The 16,911-nt window shown below is 42.7% G+C and overlaps 1 protein-coding gene across 2 annotated transcripts in view; it reads left to right on the forward strand.

Annotated features, from left to right (window-relative positions):
- The first annotated feature begins 4,788 nt into the window (after nucleotides 1–4,788).
- Ppm1d (protein phosphatase, Mg2+/Mn2+ dependent 1D) overlaps nucleotides 4,789–16,911 on the forward strand; it is a 39,193-nt gene continuing 27,070 nt past the window's right edge. The window contains exon 1 of one of the 2 annotated variants that reach the window (XM_008842641.3): nucleotides 4,789–5,457. In XM_008842641.3, the coding sequence (XP_008840863.1) occupies nucleotides 5,010–5,457 (448 nt within the window). In that variant the 5' untranslated portion in view covers nucleotides 4,789–5,009. The remainder of the gene's footprint in view (nucleotides 5,458–16,911) is intronic. The other variant, XM_008842642.3, reaches the window with a different exon arrangement.

The following is a 16,911-nucleotide window of genomic DNA, read 5'->3' on the forward strand; positions in this document are numbered from 1 at the left end:
AGCCTTCTTGTCAGCCCAGAGTCAGGAAAAAATAAAATGGCTGAGATCAAACAGGGCTGGGGCTTGGGTTAGCTCCATCGTGTTAAAATTCTCTGTACCTGATCTCCTCCCCATGACAACAAAGGTGGGGGCAAGAACAGTGGAAGATTGTAAGCCTTGAATAAATGAAGCATTATCAGGGATGAGTAGGAAGCCACATCTTCAGTGATTTATGGAGGAAGAGAAAGGTCTGGAGGTAGTAGGAGGTGCAGGACATAGGTAAGAGTGCTGTAAGATACCTTCCTGTACTTCAAACATTGAAGGGAGGTAGTTTAACCAGATGATAAACTAGTTGTAGCAGGTACAGGAAGTTGAAGTGAACATTCCAGAAGAGGCTGAATTAAAGTGGAAATGGTTGTTAACAGATGCTGAAGCAGGAAGATGAGTGAAGTAATGGGATGCGGAATGTAGAGCAATAGAGGTGGAGCTCGGTATGGAAACATTAGTCAGGATATAGTAATGGATGACCTGGAGGTTGTGGGCTGTGATTGGGGTGAAAAGGATTGAAAGGTGCCATGGAATTATCTTCTGGTAATCTTAGCCAAAGGTAGGCAAACTAAGGTGAATATCTACAAAGTAAGATAAATAAGCTGTTCTCTCTTGCAAGTCTCATCATATGGAAGGTGTTGGAGTGTCATTGCTAACATTTCATTTAGGATTTGACAATTCATAGATTTAACATATGGTTTATAGATTATTGTTATAATTTTTAGATTTTTAAAAAATGATTATTTTTAAATTATGTGCATATGTGTTTCAGGAAGCCAGAGGTAGCAGATTCCCCAGGTGCTGGAGTTATAGGCAGTTGTAAACTGCTCAACTTGGTTGCTGGGAACTAAACCTGGATCCTTTGGAAGAGCAATATGTGTTCCTAACTGCTGAGTCTTCTTTCCAGCCCAAACATCTGGTCTTGTAACATCTGGTCATATTTTGGGGCATTGGTATCTTTCATTTCATTTTTATTCTATTTTTATTTTTGGTAGGTTCCTTCTTTCTTTTCTTTTTCTTTTTTCTTTTCTTTTCTTTTCTTTTTTTTTTTTTTGAGGCAAGGTCTCTACTACATCCATTAGCCCTGGCTAGCCTGAACTCACAATGTAGACCAGGCTGGCCTCGATCTCAGAGATCTGCCTGTCTTCTGTCTCCCGAGGGTTGGGATTAAAGGCATGCAGCACCATGCCTGGGCCATTTTTGGTGTTTTTAAAATTACATTTATTGTGTGTGTGTGTGTGTGCTGCAGCACATGTGTGGAGTCAGAGAACAACCTGTAGAAGTCAGTTCTCTTCTTCCACCGTGTGGTCCCTGGGGAGTGAATTTAGGTCACTAGGCTTAGTGACAAGTTTATTTGCTGAGCCATCTTGCCAGCTCTATTTTTGGTGTTTTCTTACAGTTCTTTCTTCCTTTCCTCTTCTCTCTCTCTCTCTCTCCTCTCTTTCTTTTTCGGTCTTTTTGAGACAGGGTCTCCCTGTAGGCCCAGCTGTCCTGGAACTCACTATGTAGACCAGGCTGGCCTTGAACTCACAGAGATCCACCTGCCTCTGCCTCCCGAGTGCTGGGATTAAAGGCGTGCACCACCACGCCCGGCTCTTCATTTATTTTTATGTGTATGAGTGTTTTGCCAACATGTATGCAAGTGCACCAGAAGAGGGCGTCGGATCCTCTGAATCTAGAGTTATAGCTGGCTGTTAGCCATGTGGTGCTGGGAACCAAACCTGGGTCCTCTGCGAGAGCAGCCAATGTTCTTAACCTCTGAGTCATCTTTCCAGCTCCTATTTTTGGTCTCAAGTAACCCAGGCTGGCCTTGAACTCGTATGACCTTGAACAACTGATCCTCTGGCCTCTACCTCCAAAGTGTTAGGATTACTGTTCCTGTTCCGCTATTCCTGTCTTACATGTTTATTTGAGCTACTTAGTTTTTTTCTTCTGTATTTTTAAACTGATTTTGCCTATGGATATGTATATCATTAATTTGAGACTATCTGGGTGAGGCCAAAAAAAAAAAAAAAAAAAGCCAGTGTTGTATATTTAAGTAATGGTTTAAATCATGGAGTCCTGTTTTGTCTTTTTACACCTTTAAATTTTATTACGTTTATTTATTTTATATGTGTGTGTAGGCTCTAGAGTCACGTTGAGAGTATGGTAGTCAGAGAATTTGTGGGAGTTGGTTCTCTCATTGCATCATATTCGTCCTGGGAACTGAATTTAGGTCATTGGGCTTGGTGGCAAGTGTCTTTTACCCGTTGAGCCATCTCAGTGGCTCCCAGTTTTATCCCTTTAACACAAATAGTTATTAAACATGTTAAGGGTTGGGTTCAATTCCCAATACTAATAAAGTAAAATGTCAAAGCAATTAGCAAAAATTACTTAAGAATGCTGTTTGGGGGCTGGAGCAATGGCTCAGTTGTTAAGAGCACTGGCTGTTCTTGCAGAGGACTTGAGTTCTATTCCCAGCACCCACATGGCAGCTAACAACTGTCCACTTCCAAGATTTGATGCCCTCTTTTGACCTTCATGGGCATTGCATAACAGGGGTACACTCATATACATGCAGGTTATACACTTATACACATAACAAAATAATAATAAAAAAAGAATGCTGTTTTACTCGGGCCCACACCTTTAATCCTAGCACTTGGGAGGCAGAGACAGGTGGATCTCTATGAGTTTGAGGCCAGTCTGGTCTATATAGCAAGTTCCAGGCCAGCTGAAGCATCAGAAAGACCCTGTCTCAAAAAAACTAAAAACCAAACAAACAAAAAACAGGGCTGGAGAGATGACTCGGTAGCTAAGAGCATTGGCTGCTCTTGCTGAGGACCTGGGTTCAATTCCTAGCACTCACATGGTGGCTAACAACTGTCTGTAACTCCAATTCCAGGGGAATTTGACACCCTCTTCTGACCTCCACTGGCATAGCCCGAGTGCAGGCAATACACTCATACACATAAAACGAAAAGTATTAAAAATATATAATTTTTTGGTCTTTTTTGAGACAAGGTCTCCCTGTAGCCCCAGCTGTCCTGGAACTCGCTATGTAGACCAGACTGGCCTTGAACTCACAGAGATCCACCTGCCTCTGCCTCCCGAGTGCTGGGATTAAAGGAGTGCGCCACCATGCCTGGCTAATAAAATAAAAATATTTTTAAAAAAGAATGCTTTTTGTGAGTGCACCCGTGTCGTGCAATGCACTGGAAGTCAGAAGAGGGCTTCAAGTTCCCCTGGAACTGGAGTTAAGGACTGTTTGTAGCTGCCATGTGGGCGCTGGGAATCGAACCCGGGTCATCTGCAAGAGCAGTCAGTGCTCTTGTCTCTGGCCTCTGTGGATACCTGCACAACAGTGCATGCACACATGCAAACCCGCCAATGAAAACACACACACAGATCAGACATAATTAAAAAGAAAAATAAATCTTAGAAAAATGCTATTTTAACGGGCGTGGTGGCAGGCAGATCTCTGTGAGTTCCTGGCCAGTCTGGTCTACATAGCAAATTCCAGGCCAGCTGGGGCTTCACGGTGACCCTGTCTCAAAAGGACCGAAAAAAGATATATGCTGTCTTGATAGGTATAGGGACCACTGCAAGAGGTTGGTTCAGGGGAAGGCAGCGCTTGCACTTAACTAACTCCCACATACATACATACATACACGTGAGAAAGATATTCTTTGTATTTGCATTTCTTGTCCTGCCTGTATGTAAATTTCCCCCACTCCTATTTTGGTATCATTCCATATGAAAATCTCAAAGGCTGTACAGAAAAGAGTATTAGGAGAGTTGGTGATGAACTGACCAAAAGTGGAACAAAGGAACTTTTAAACCGATTCTCTTAAAAAGAAAGCATGGCACTGAAAATACAGTTTCCCACTTTGAAGCTTGCTTTAATTCTGGGGAAATCTGCTCAAGTGCAAGTGTTTTATTGCTTGGACTGTGACCTTATAGGGCAAACAGACGGCAATAACCGCTGTTAGGGCATGGGACATCTTGACAAGCTTGTGTAAGCTATTTTCAATTGGTAATTTGGAGTGAAACCTCAGAATAAAAAGCCGTATCCAAAACTATTAAATGCTGAAAGAAAAAACGCACACACACAAAAAAGAACTAAAATAACGGAAAGAACTGTTGAGAATTAAATTCGGCCCCTGGAAGTCTTCGACATACCTAGTTATGGGAACCGGGACTGCGCAACTGGAGGTGGAAAATTCCCAAGTTTTCTTTACTAAAGTAAACCGCCTCCGTGAACTCCCGGCCGGACGTCCCACCCAAATCCCATTCACGCGTGCTGCCCTTCTCCCAGCCCGCGGACAAACAGCCTTCCAAGGCAGTTTCGCGCCATTTGACTTAAAGGAATGGAAGGTCAAATCTACCCCTGTACTCTGCAGATGTGCCACTGTCGCCCGAGGCCTGCAAAGCTAGCTCAGCTAGGCTGGCAAAGGACGCCAAGGGCAGAGCCAGAACTGAAGGGGGGAAAAAAGGTGATAGAATCAGGCGTTGACTAACAGCTTAGCCACCCCCGAAAACCCCAAAGGCGCAAAAAGCCCGACCCGGGAGGAAAACAAACGCCGCGCAGCGCGGGCCCAGAGCTGGCGGCGGGCGGAGCGACCGCAGCGGTTGCAAAGAGACGCGGAGGCCGGGGGCGGAGGGCGGGCTCGCTCCACCCGACTCCTGATTGGTCGGCTCCAGCGAGCCAAGTGACGTCATCCCGGGGAGAACGCCTGATTTGTGTGGTGGGCGCGGGCAGGCGGGGATGGAGTCCAGTGCGCAGGCGCAGCTGCTCGGTTCCTTTCGCCGCGGCTTTCCCGGCCCAGCTCTCGCGGACAAGTCTCGACATCGCGCGCCCCCCCCCCACCTTGGGGACCGCCCCCTCCTCGCTTTCGGCGGCGTCGAAGATAAACAATAGTTGGCCCGCGAGCAGCCAGTGTGTCTCCGGCCGCGGAATTCGGCGGGCTGCGTGGGAGCGACGGGATCCCGGGCAGCCGGCCATGGCGGGGTTGTACTCGCTGGGAGTGAGCGTCTTCTCCGACCAGGGCGGGAGGAAGTACATGGAGGACGTAACTCAGATCGTGGTGGAGCCCGAGCTGACTGCAGAAGAAAAGCCGGCGCCGCGGCTGGCACTCGCGCAGCCGGCGCCTCTACCGACGGCGCCGCCCGCTGCTCCCGGCGGCGGAGCGTCAGGAAAAGGCCCGGCGTCGGCTCCGGACGTTGCGGCCTCGCAGTCCGCCGGCCGCTGCTGTCGCCGCCGCTCCTCTGTGGCCTTCTTCGCTGTGTGCGATGGGCACGGAGGCCGGGAGGCGGCACAGTTTGCTCGGGAACACTTGTGGGGCTTCATCAAGAAGCAGAAGGGCTTCGCCTCGTCCGAGCCCGCCAAGGTGTGCGCTGCCATCCGCAAAGGTTTCCTCGCCTGTCACCTCGCCATGTGGAAGAAACTGGGTAAGTTGCCGGGCTCGGGTGGCGACCTCCCCCCTGCCCAAAAAAAACCCCCCGGGTGGTGAAAGTGCAGTGATGAGATTGAAGACTCTCAGGGTTGGAGGTCCGGCCACATCGAGTGGCCTCGGAAAAGATAGGATGGCTGTCTCCCAGCAACCGCTCCTGGCTTAATCTCCACCCTCCCGCGGGCAGGGGCACTGTCCCCTCCCTTCGCTGATTCTCTTTGGTGGTAGCCAACGAACAAGTGTTTGAAACCCGGCGCCAGATTCTAACCAAAAGATAAATTGGAAGAAGAGACGTTTCTACGTGGGCCAGGCGAAGGAAGCAGGAGATGGAAAGAATTGGAGCGTGTCCTTAGCATCTGTCATAATTTTGCTCCTGATTTACCCTCTTGGTTGCCTCCTACCGGTGGTGTCACTTCTCCAAATTGACCCCCGTGGCTCAGTGGAGGAAAGTGTGACTAAGAAGGGCTGAGATGTAATCACAGGCAACTTAGTCTTGGAAGGAATTTTGTTGTGATTATGTTTTAGTATCATCCCTTGAATTGTTTATGAAAAATAAAGGCTCGCAACTCTTTGACGCCTCTTAAACTGGCCCCATGTTAGGGATATGTATTAATGCACAGTTCTCAAAAGTTCATAGTGAAAAGCACTTATGTAAATACCTTTCCAAGTAGCAAAAGATAAAGGAAGGAAACACGTACTTTAATTTCTAAATATTCGATGTAATTGCAGTTTCACCCGACTTTGGAATGTCTTGTAAGGTAGACAATATTTATGTAACCTATTTCACAGGATTATGCTTGTTTATTTATTGCTCTGGGTAAATGATACATGTCTTTGTTACAGAAAAGTAATATTGCTCTGTCTCTAAAAACTCTTTATTTATGGTGGCATAATAAAGTTGCTTTATTTTCATTAAAGAGACAGACATAGAGAAAGCTGTTACAGATTTGTAAAATATAGAATATTTTTAGAAAGGTTTTGTCATACAGTTGTAGACTAGCTAGCTGGTTTCAAAGTCTGTTTTCCATCTGTTTGGCTTTTTGCCAAGAAGTATTTGATTGCCTCAAACACCAACCAGTAAGCCTTTTGGAGGCAGTTCTCATCCAATCCCTGGGGCCCCTGTTATGAATTTATTTTCTTTTCCTTTGGGCAGAGTACAGCTGAAAGCACCGTAGTATGTTCTAGAAAAACATCATTTAGTTGGCTGTAGAGGAATTAAAAGTGGGCATTGAGGCAGCAAGATAGAGGGAGATTAGACACAAAGAACCATTACAGAGTTCATTTATTTTGCAGTACTCCTGGGGAACATAAATTTGCCATATGTTTTAACTTTAAGAATCAAAAAAGGCTTTAAGATTGGAACTTTATAGTTGAGTGTGGTTGGAAAGCAGAGGCAAGAGGATCAGTGTAAGTTCCAGGCCAACCAGGTTTACATAGTAAGTTCTTGGTCAGCCAAGAACTACATAGCAAGACTGTCTCAAAAATAAAAAAGAAGAAAGAAAGGAAAAGTTAAAAAATTTGAACTTTAATACTTGAACTTTTCTCTTTTTTTTTTTCCCTAAAGTTTTCTCATTGCTGGGGATGAACCTCAGGACTTCTCACATGCTAAGTAGGCATAAGCTCTCCCTCTGAGCTACACCTGTAGCCCCTGAGCATTTTCTTTAAAAAAACAGAGACCATGCTGTTAAGTGTGAATGTGTTTTTTTTTTTATTTACATGTACATACTTAAGATTTATTTATTTATTTAGTGAGTGTACATGTGAGTGCAGGTGTCCTAGAAGGCCAGAGGTGTCAGATCCCCCTGGAGCTAAGTTACAGGTGGTTGTGAGCTATCTAACATGGGTTCTGGGAACAGAACTCAAGAACCTGTGTTCTCTGGAAGAGCAATATATTCTTAACTCTTGCGACATCTTTCCAGCCCTAAATGCACATACATTTGGAATCATACCTTCATTCTTAATGATGATGCATGGTTTTGTTAGAGCCTTGTATTCAGGCACATGGTAAAGTTTACTTTGTATCAGCTAAACCTTTGAACTCCATCCTCAAAACTTGAATTAAAAAGGATATTAAAAAAAACATTCTGAGGAAATGACAATCTTGACATAGGAAATGCAAGTGAAAAAACTTGTTTCAGTTCCTAGTTTTTGTTCAGTTCTTCATTTTCCATAAAATAAACTCTGAAGTCCATAATCTATAGACCAACTTCTTTCTAGTCCATATTCAGCCTGTCTCTGTAGTTTTGTTAGCCATGTTTTTATCAGCTTAGATCACTTACCTTTTTCCAGGCCTGTTTAAAATAGTTCATTTTCTTGGATTACTACCCCCTCAGCCAAAAATATATTGATTATATAGATTCCAAGATAATGTTTTCTTCTGTGGTACTGCAGTTTGTTTTGGAACTGAACATCCCTTTCTACTTTTGTGATGATTATTAGGCTATCAGCAGTTCTTAAATTTTTTGACTTCCAGACAGTTATTATAGTGTTAGAGTTTGAATCCAGAGTCTCACACGTGTTGAGCACTGGCTCCACCACTGAGCCACTACCCCACACTTCTGTACTCTTAAGTTATTAGGATCCCAAAGAACTTTGATTTAGTTCTATCAGTTAGTAAAATTCCAATTTATAAGCAATAATAAACTCACTACACATAAACATCATTTCCAAAATAAAAACAGTACAAAGAGCGGCATTGTTTTGTATTTTTGCGAGTATCAATATCTGGCTTCATGGAAGACACCTAAATTCTCATGTTTTTGCACTCAGTTTCTTGTGCTGTTTGGTTGAGGTCTATAAAGAAAAAGGAACGTGCCAAGTGGTGCACACCTGTAATCCCAGCGCCCGGGAGACAAACCCAGGCAGATCTCTTGAGTTCAAGGCCATCCTGGCCTATATTGTAAGTTGGAGGCCAGTGAGGGCTATGTAGTGAGACACTTATCTTAAAGAGAAAAGAACTTCATGCACAGATGTAGGAAAAAGGATTATTTTACTAGTATCTTCAGATCATTGATTATTCTGTGTAGTGGTCATTTCTTTTTTAAAAAGAATAATTTTATTTTATGTATATGAGTATATTGCCTGCATGTATGTAAGTGCACCTGTGTTGTGTACAGTGCCCATGAAAGTCAGAAGAGAGCATTGGATCCCCTGGAACTGGAGTTTTGGACAGTTGTTAGCTACCATGTTAGTACTGGGAATCAGACCTGGGTCCTCTGCAAGAGCAGCCAGTGATCTTAACCACGGTGCCATCTCTCCAACCCCCTGGTGGTAGTTTAAGGGTGGTTGACTTGGTATCGGAAACCTCACTATTGAAATTTAATGGTCTTACATTAAGATCCATAACCCTCTGCAAACCCAGGGTCTCGCATATGTTAGGCAAATCTTTCGCCACTCAGTTAACATCCCCAGCTCTCTCTCTCAGGGCTTTCATCAGTCTTTTACCCATATGTGATTTTTGACATGGTATATCAATCATTTAGAAAATAATGGCACACTGAGTTAATATCTACTGAATATTGATGCCTTTTAGTACATAATGCAGAACATAAATTTTCTACTGTCATTGATGCTAGCAGAAAAGACCAATTATTGAGAAGGCTGTAGTCCACTGTGGTAGATATGCATGTTCCCAATTTGAGTTTTTCAAGCAACAGTAGAATTGTATCATATATTATCTTGCTTTTCTTGAAGAAAGCAGCTCACAATTTTTTCTTTTTTTGAAGAAAATGTATACAAAATGACCAAGTCTTAATTACCTTGGTTTATTTTCCTCCTTGCTTTTTGAGCTAGGATCTTACCATGTAGCTCAGGCTGGCCTTGTTTTTTTTAATTCTTCTTCCTTAGACTTTGGAATACTAGGGTTACAGGCAACATGTGCCACTACCACTGGCCTCTTAGTCTTTTCTGTTTTGTTTTGTTTTCTTTCTTTCCTATTTATTTGTTTTTGAGCCATAGTCTTGTATAGCCCAGGGAGCCTTCAGACTTGGAGTGTACGAATTTCTGATCCTGTGCTACCATGCTTTTGTTGTTTTCCCAGTAAATAAGACAGCCTCACTATGTAACCCAGGCAGGCCGGTTTTGAACTTTGTGGGCTTGTGTGGCCAACACCCCCCAGGGATCTATCTCCCTGTTTCTGTCTCCCTAGGTCTGGGATTACAAACTCTTGCCCATACCCAGCTTTTTAATATGGGTTCTGCAGGTTCTTTACCAATTGAACTATCTTCAACCCCCTGGCCTTGAACTTTTGACCCTACTGCCTGAACCTCTTCAGTGCTGGGTTTACAGGCATGCCTCATCAAGCCTGGCTTTTTCTTTTAAAACTTTAAATGGGTAGCTGTGAAGAACACATAGCTGACAACTAGCTTGGTTTTGTGCTATCATCTTGTCTACCTCCAAGGTTCTAGAAGTTTTATCAGCATTCATTGCTTTTGCACCAGCAGTGCAGGTATCAACACAGCAAAAAGAGCAAAGGAACTTTAGAATTATGAGGAACCACTGTAAAGATTACACTGACCACTAAGAAACCAGTATTGTGTAGTATCTGCCTCTTAGCTGAATCTTGAGGTCCTTGGCTGACAGTACCCTTACTCATAACTAATCCTTCTAGGGTTCACCAGATCACACTGAGCAAACCAACTGCAGCAGTCAGTTGAGTTTAGATGACTTTCTGTCCAGTGTGAAAGGAAAGATGAAATAAATCCTATTTTTTACTTTTTTTTTTTTTTTTGAGACAGGGTTTTCCAGTAGCCCCCAGCTGGCCTAGAATGCCATATGTAGACCAGGCTGACTTCCACCTCACAGATCTGCTGCCTCTGTCTCCCAAGTGCTGGGATTAAAGGCATGTGCCACCATGCCTGGCTAAATTATATTTTTAAATAAATACTTTTTTTTTTTTTTGAGACAGGGTTTTCCAGTAGCCCCCAGCTGGCCTAGAATGCCATATGTAGACCAGGCTGACTTCCACCTCACAGATCTGCTGCCTCTGTCTCCCAAGTGCTGGGATTAAAGGCATGTGCCACCATGCCTGGCTAAATTATATTTTTAAATAAATACTTTTTTTTTTTTAGTGCTGGGGATTGAATATAGTATCTTGTGCTTACTAGAAAAGAGCTCTGCTACTGAGCTAAATTTCCAGGCCCTGAAATAATGTTCTTATTAGCCCTTTATTTCCATAGTCTAAAGAGGAAAATGGGGGCTGAAGAATGGCTCAGCAGTTATGAGCACTGGCTGTTCTTGAAGAGGAACTGGGTTCAGTTCTCAGTGCCTATATGGCAACTCAAAACTGTCCTTACCTCCAGTTCCAGGGGATCCAGTGCCCTCTTCTGGTCTCCATGGGCATTGCCTTCATGTAGTATACTTAAATACAGGCAGAATACCCATATACATCAAATAAAAGCAAATAAAAGGGATGAACACAGTGCAACTTTAGCTATGTATAGGTACATCTAGGACTTATTATTCCCTGGACACAGTGTAACAAGTATTACATAGTATTTACATTGTTAGCTGTTGTAAGGTAGAGACCATTTAAGGTATACAGGAGGATATGGGCAGGTTTTATACACACACACACACACACACACACACACACACACCCACACACACACACACACCCACACACACACACACACCCACACACACACACACACCCACACACACACACACACACACACACACACACAAACCTATGGGGCAGGAGAGATGGTTCTGCTGTTAAGAGCACCTGGGTTCAGTTCCTAGCACCCGCATGGTGGCCAGCATCCATTTGTAACTCCAGTTCCAGGAGATCCAACACCCTCTTCTAAACTCCACAGGCATTACACAACATGTATGCACTTACATGCATGCAGGCGATATGCTCATACGCCGAAAAACAAAATATAATGGCTGAAAATTTAAGGAGCAGAATTAATTTCCTAGGAGTGCCTAGGAAGTAACCAGTGACTGGGTAACTTAAAGCAATAGAAATTTATGCTTTCATAGTTTGGGATGCGAGAAGTTAGAAATCAAGGAATTATGAGAGTTGGTTCCCTATGGAGAATTGGTGCTATGCCTGTCTTCTGGTTGCTGCTATCTGGCCTGGAACTCCCTGTATAGACCAGGGTGGCCTCAATCTCACAGAGAACCACCTGCCTCTGCTTTCCAAGTGTTGAAATTAAAGGCATGTGCACCCTCTCCTCCCCGCATTTCTTGTTTTGAAAGTAGATGCATCAGCCTCCTTTTTTTGTGGGGGGGGTTCTTTTTGAGACAGGATCTCCCTGTAGCCCCAGCTGTCCTGGAACTCACTGTGTAGACCAGGCTGGCCTGCCTCTGCCTCCTAAGTGCTGGGATTAAAGGTGTGCACCACCACTCCCACCCCATAACAGCCTCCATTTTTTAAAAGATTTATTTTTTTAAGGGCTGGAGAGATGGCTCAGCAGTTAAGAGCACTGGTTGTTCTTGCAGAAGACCTGGGTTCGAATTCTAGACCCACATGGCAGCTAACAACTGTCCGTAACTCCAGTTCCAGAGGATCCAACAGCCTCTTCTATCCTCCATGGGCATTGCATGGCACGGATGCACTTACCTACATGCAGGCAATACATGCATACATATTTTTAAAAAATTATTTAAAAAAATGTATGTATATGGGGCTATGTAATCATGTATATGCACATACCTATAGAGTCCAGAAGAGGGTGTTGGATCCCCCAGAGTTGGAGTTACAGGGATAGTGAGACCCCTGACATGGGTGCTGGGAACTAAACTCTGGTTCTTTGCAAAAGCAGTATGTGTTCATGACTGCTGAGCCATCTCTCCAGCTCCTTTGGCTTCCATTTTGATACGGCTTTCTCTGAATTGTCTTTTCATCTTTCTTCTAAGGATACTGGTCTTTGGAATTAGTGCTCACTCTAATCTAGGATGATCTCTTTAAGATTCTTAACCTACTTATATCTGCAAAGACCTTTTTTCCAAATAAGGTCATGTTCACGGGTTTGGGGAAGGATAACAGTCAACCTACTTAAAAGCATATTTATGTTGTCTCAGATAACCTCCCCACAAAGTAATTTCGAAGGAAAAAAATTATAGTAGAAAAATATGATAGATACTATCTTTATTAAGTTATCAAACATTGCAGTAGGTTTTTTTTTTTTTGAGCCATTGCTGGCCTGGAACTCACTATGTAGACCAGGCTGGCCTGGTATTCCCATCACTTCTTCTGCCTCTTGAGTGCTTGGATAGATGTATTTCACAACACACAACTGAATGTTAGTAATGAATAAACACTGTCCAGTTTGGAAAGAGAACATTGTCTGTACTATATATGTACCTGCATATCCTTTCTGGTCTTGCGGGGGGCATTGAACCTAGAATTTAGTGCACGTTAGCTCACCATATCTCTAGCTTCCTTTTTACTTTTCTAGTCCTGTGACGTTGCCTAGGCTAGCCTTGAACTTGATGTAGTACAAACAAGCTTTGAACTTTTGATTCTTCTGCCTCAGGCTCCCCAGTAGTTAGATTTCAATCCTCTGCCACCATGGCCTCATATTTCTGTCTACCTCCAAGAAGTAACCACTATCCCAACTATAGTTTTATGCTGGTTTACTTCTTTTTCTTTTCTCTTTTTTTTTTTTTTTTTTTTTTTTTTTTTTGAAGCAGGGTCTCCCTGTAGCCCCAGGTGTCCTGGAACTCACTATGTAGACCAGGCTGGCCTTGAACTCACAGAGATCTGCCTGCCTCTGCCTCCCAAGTGCTGGGACTACAGGTATGTGCCACCACGCCTGGCTCTCTTTTTCTTTTTTTAGTATTTATTATTTTTGTTTTCTGTGTATGAGTGTGTTGCCTGCATGTATGTAAGTGCACCCATGCGTGCAGTGCCCACAGAGGTCAGAAGAGGGCATTGGATCCCCTGGAACTGGAGTTATAGATAGTTGTTAGCCACCATATGGATGCTGCAAATCAAACCCTGGTCCTTTGCAAGAGCAGCCAGTGCTCCCAACCGATGAGCCACCTCTCCAGCCTGATTATTTTTCTTCACAATTTTACCACTTCTCTTTGAACACAATATTTTTTATTTTTATTCTATGTGTATGAGTGTTTTGCTTGCATATATGTAAGTGCTCCACGTGAGTGCAAACTGGGGGAGGCCAGAAGAAGGTGTTGGATCCCTGGAACTGGAGTTAAGGACAGTTGTTAGCTGCCATGTGGGTACTGGAAACCGAACCCAGGTTCTCTGCAACATTCGCCCAGTGTTCTTAACCACTGAACCATCTCTCTAGCCCCATGAATAAAATATTTTTGAAGAAACTCATACTGTATACCTTCTTTTACCTCATGCTTTTTTTTTTTTTTTTTTTTTTGGCCTTTTTGAGACAGGGTCTCCCTGTAGCCCTAGCTGTCCTACTCGCTATGTAGACCAGGCTGGCCTTGAACTCACGGAGATCCTCCTGCCTGTCTCCCGAGTGCTGGGACTAAAGGTGTGCTCCACCATGCCTGGCTTACCTCAGACTTTTATGAGATTGTTGTGCATTATCTATGTCTTGATAACCATTTTAGCCTTCATGTACAATGTTGCTTTGACCATTCTAATCTATTCTTTGTATGTCTGCAAACATGGTGTATGCCTAGGGGATAGGTGAAGAGTGGACTTATCTTTACCTCTCATAGCTGATACTTAAATGCATAGTTGATTAGAGTACATGTGGCTTCAAATTTCTAACCACATTTGCTCTTGTCATACTTTGTGCAGTCTGGCACTCATAGACTAGTATCTCGTGGTTTTTAATTATTTCCTAGCTGACTGAAAAATATTGAATGCCTTGGCCTGTTTTTTTGTCTGAGTTTTCACTTTGGTTCAAGACCTCTTTATTTTTATTTTCCATTACTGATTTGATTCTTAGCAATATGTTCTTGCAGTCTGTGAGTTATCTTTTCATTCTATTATTGGTAGCTTATTAAGAACAGACTGGGACTGGTGAGATGGCTTAGTAGGTAACGGTGCTTGCACCAAGCTTTATGACTTGAGTTTGATCCCCAGAACTCACATGGTGAAAAGAGAGAACTGAATCCTACAAGTTGTCCTCTGACATATGCACTATGACGTGTGTGCCCAGTGCACACACATACACCGCATAAATAGGTGTATAGTGCACACCTGCATTTGGGAAGTAAAGGCAGGAAGGTCAGAATTTCAGGGTCATTGTCTGCTACATAGAGAGTTCAAGGCCAGGCTGGGATGCATGAGACCTTGTTTGAAAACAAAAAACTCCACAGGTTTTGTTTTTAGTTCTATTTTTTAAAATTTTTATTTGTTTATTTATTTTTGGTCTTTTTGAGACAGGGTTTCCCTATAGCCCCAGCTGTCCTGGAACTCACTATGTTGACCAGGCTGGCCTTGAACTCGTAGAGATCTGCCTGCCTCTGCCTTCTGAGTGCTGGGATTAAAGGCGTGCACCACCACGCCCAGCTTCTAGTTTTATTTTTACAGTATATAATGTGATGATATATGTAATGAAATGATTGCTACAATCAGGTTTGTTAACACATCTATCAATTCACATAGTTACCAAAAAGGTGGTAAGAACATTTAAGAGTACTCAGCAAATTTCAATTGTAGAATACATACGTAGTCATTGTGCTGTACATTAGATCCTAAGAACTTATTCATCTTATACATGAAAGCTTGTTTTCTTTGAGCATGACCCACTTTTCTCAGTCCTCCATTCCCAGATAGCCATTGTCCTAGTCTCTGCTTGTATGCATTTGACACTTGCAGATTCCACATATAAGTAACATTATATAGTATTTATTTCCCCCTTTGGCCACTGAATTGTATGAATTCTCTATATATGTATCAGGATATTGTTTTCTTATCAGATATTAGATATTGGTTTGTCATATATGGCCTTTGTTCTATTGAGGTACGTTTCTCCTGTACCTATTTTTAAGAGGTGTTTGTTTTGAGACAGGATCTGACTGTGTAGTCCTGACTGGCCTAGAATTTGCTATATTCCCCAGTGCATTGCAGGCAGGCATCGCCACACCTGGCTGGAGTGTTAAAATTTGTTCATTATTTTTGCTGCATCTATTGTGTTGATCATGTGATTTTTGTTGTTGTTATTTGAGATAGTGTCTCATGTAGCCCAGGCTCTTCTTGAAGTTATTTTATGTAGCTGAGACTTTCCTTGTGCTGAGGCTCACTTGTATTTTCATTCTTTTGTCTCAGCCTCCTATGTACTGGGATTATAGTGTGTGCCACCACTTTCAGCAGATCATAATAGTTTTTATTTTTCTTTCTTTAATATGATGTACCATATTATGGTATATATTTCTGTTAATATGGTGTATTTGTTTTATCAAACCATCCTTACAACCCAGGAATAAAGATCACTTGAATAGTGGTGTATAATCTATTTGCTTTTGAAAAAGAACTATCTTGAAAGTATTAGACATTTCTTCTTTATGCCTATGAATATTACCTGGCTGCCCAGTTCTTTTTGTTGTTTTTGAGGCTTGTTTTCCCTGTAGCCCCAGATGGCCTGGAAGTGGCTATGTAGACCAGCCTGACCTCGAACTCACAGAGATCCAAGTGCTGGGATTAAAGGTGTGTGCTACCTTGCCTGACTTGCCTAGTTCTTTAGAAGGTCCTATTTCTTCTGCTTCCCTTTAACACCTGTTGTATCTATATAGATGATGTATGGTTTGCGGCACGTCAGGGACCAAAACATTTCACATTGTAGAGAGAGAATTTAAGCACTGACTTAACTCTTGGCAGTTAAAATATTAATCCACAAGCCAGGTGTAGTGGTGCACGCCTTTAATCTCAGCACTTTATTCCCTTTCTCACTAGCTGTTCTTGCTTGTTTTGGAGTGCCTGAGTTCATTCTGCCATTATCCTTGGTAGGACTATTTGTTCAAACTTTTAGCACTCATACTTGCTTAGGACCTTTCCCTGTGCTATGTCTGCTGTGGGCTTTTTCTTATATTTATATTTTGTCCTTTCAGTAGTGTTTTAGTGGGCAGAATATGTGAGTGTTTGATTCAATCTGCTGTCATGAGCTAACAGTTACAGTTTAGTATTATAAAATTCTTTAATGTCACTGAATTTAATTAAACAGTATATGGTTTGGAATTGAATCTGAGAATTCTGCTAATGTTTGAAATATCTTGTTTCCCTTCCTTCCTTCCTTCCTTCCTTCCTTCCTTCCTTCCTTCCTTCCTCTTTCCTTTTTTAAAAATTTTACTACTTCCTTCCCTCCTTCCTCCTCTTTCCTTCCTTCCCTTCCTTCCTTCCTTCCTTCCTTCCTTCCTTACTTCCTTCCTTCCATCATGTTGCCTATAATAATTTTAGTCCTCAAACTTTTTCAGTCTGAACCTTTCCCAAGCACCTTATATTAATTCAAATTGAACCTGAATACAAAACCTCACCAAATTGGGTCTTCCCTGTCCATTGTTCAGTTACTCATAACAC

This window comes from Nannospalax galili, unplaced genomic scaffold (assembly GCF_000622305.1).
Source record: "Nannospalax galili isolate Female #2095 unplaced genomic scaffold, S.galili_v1.0 scaffold879, whole genome shotgun sequence".
Lineage (NCBI taxonomy): Eukaryota > Metazoa > Chordata > Mammalia > Rodentia > Spalacidae > Nannospalax > Nannospalax galili.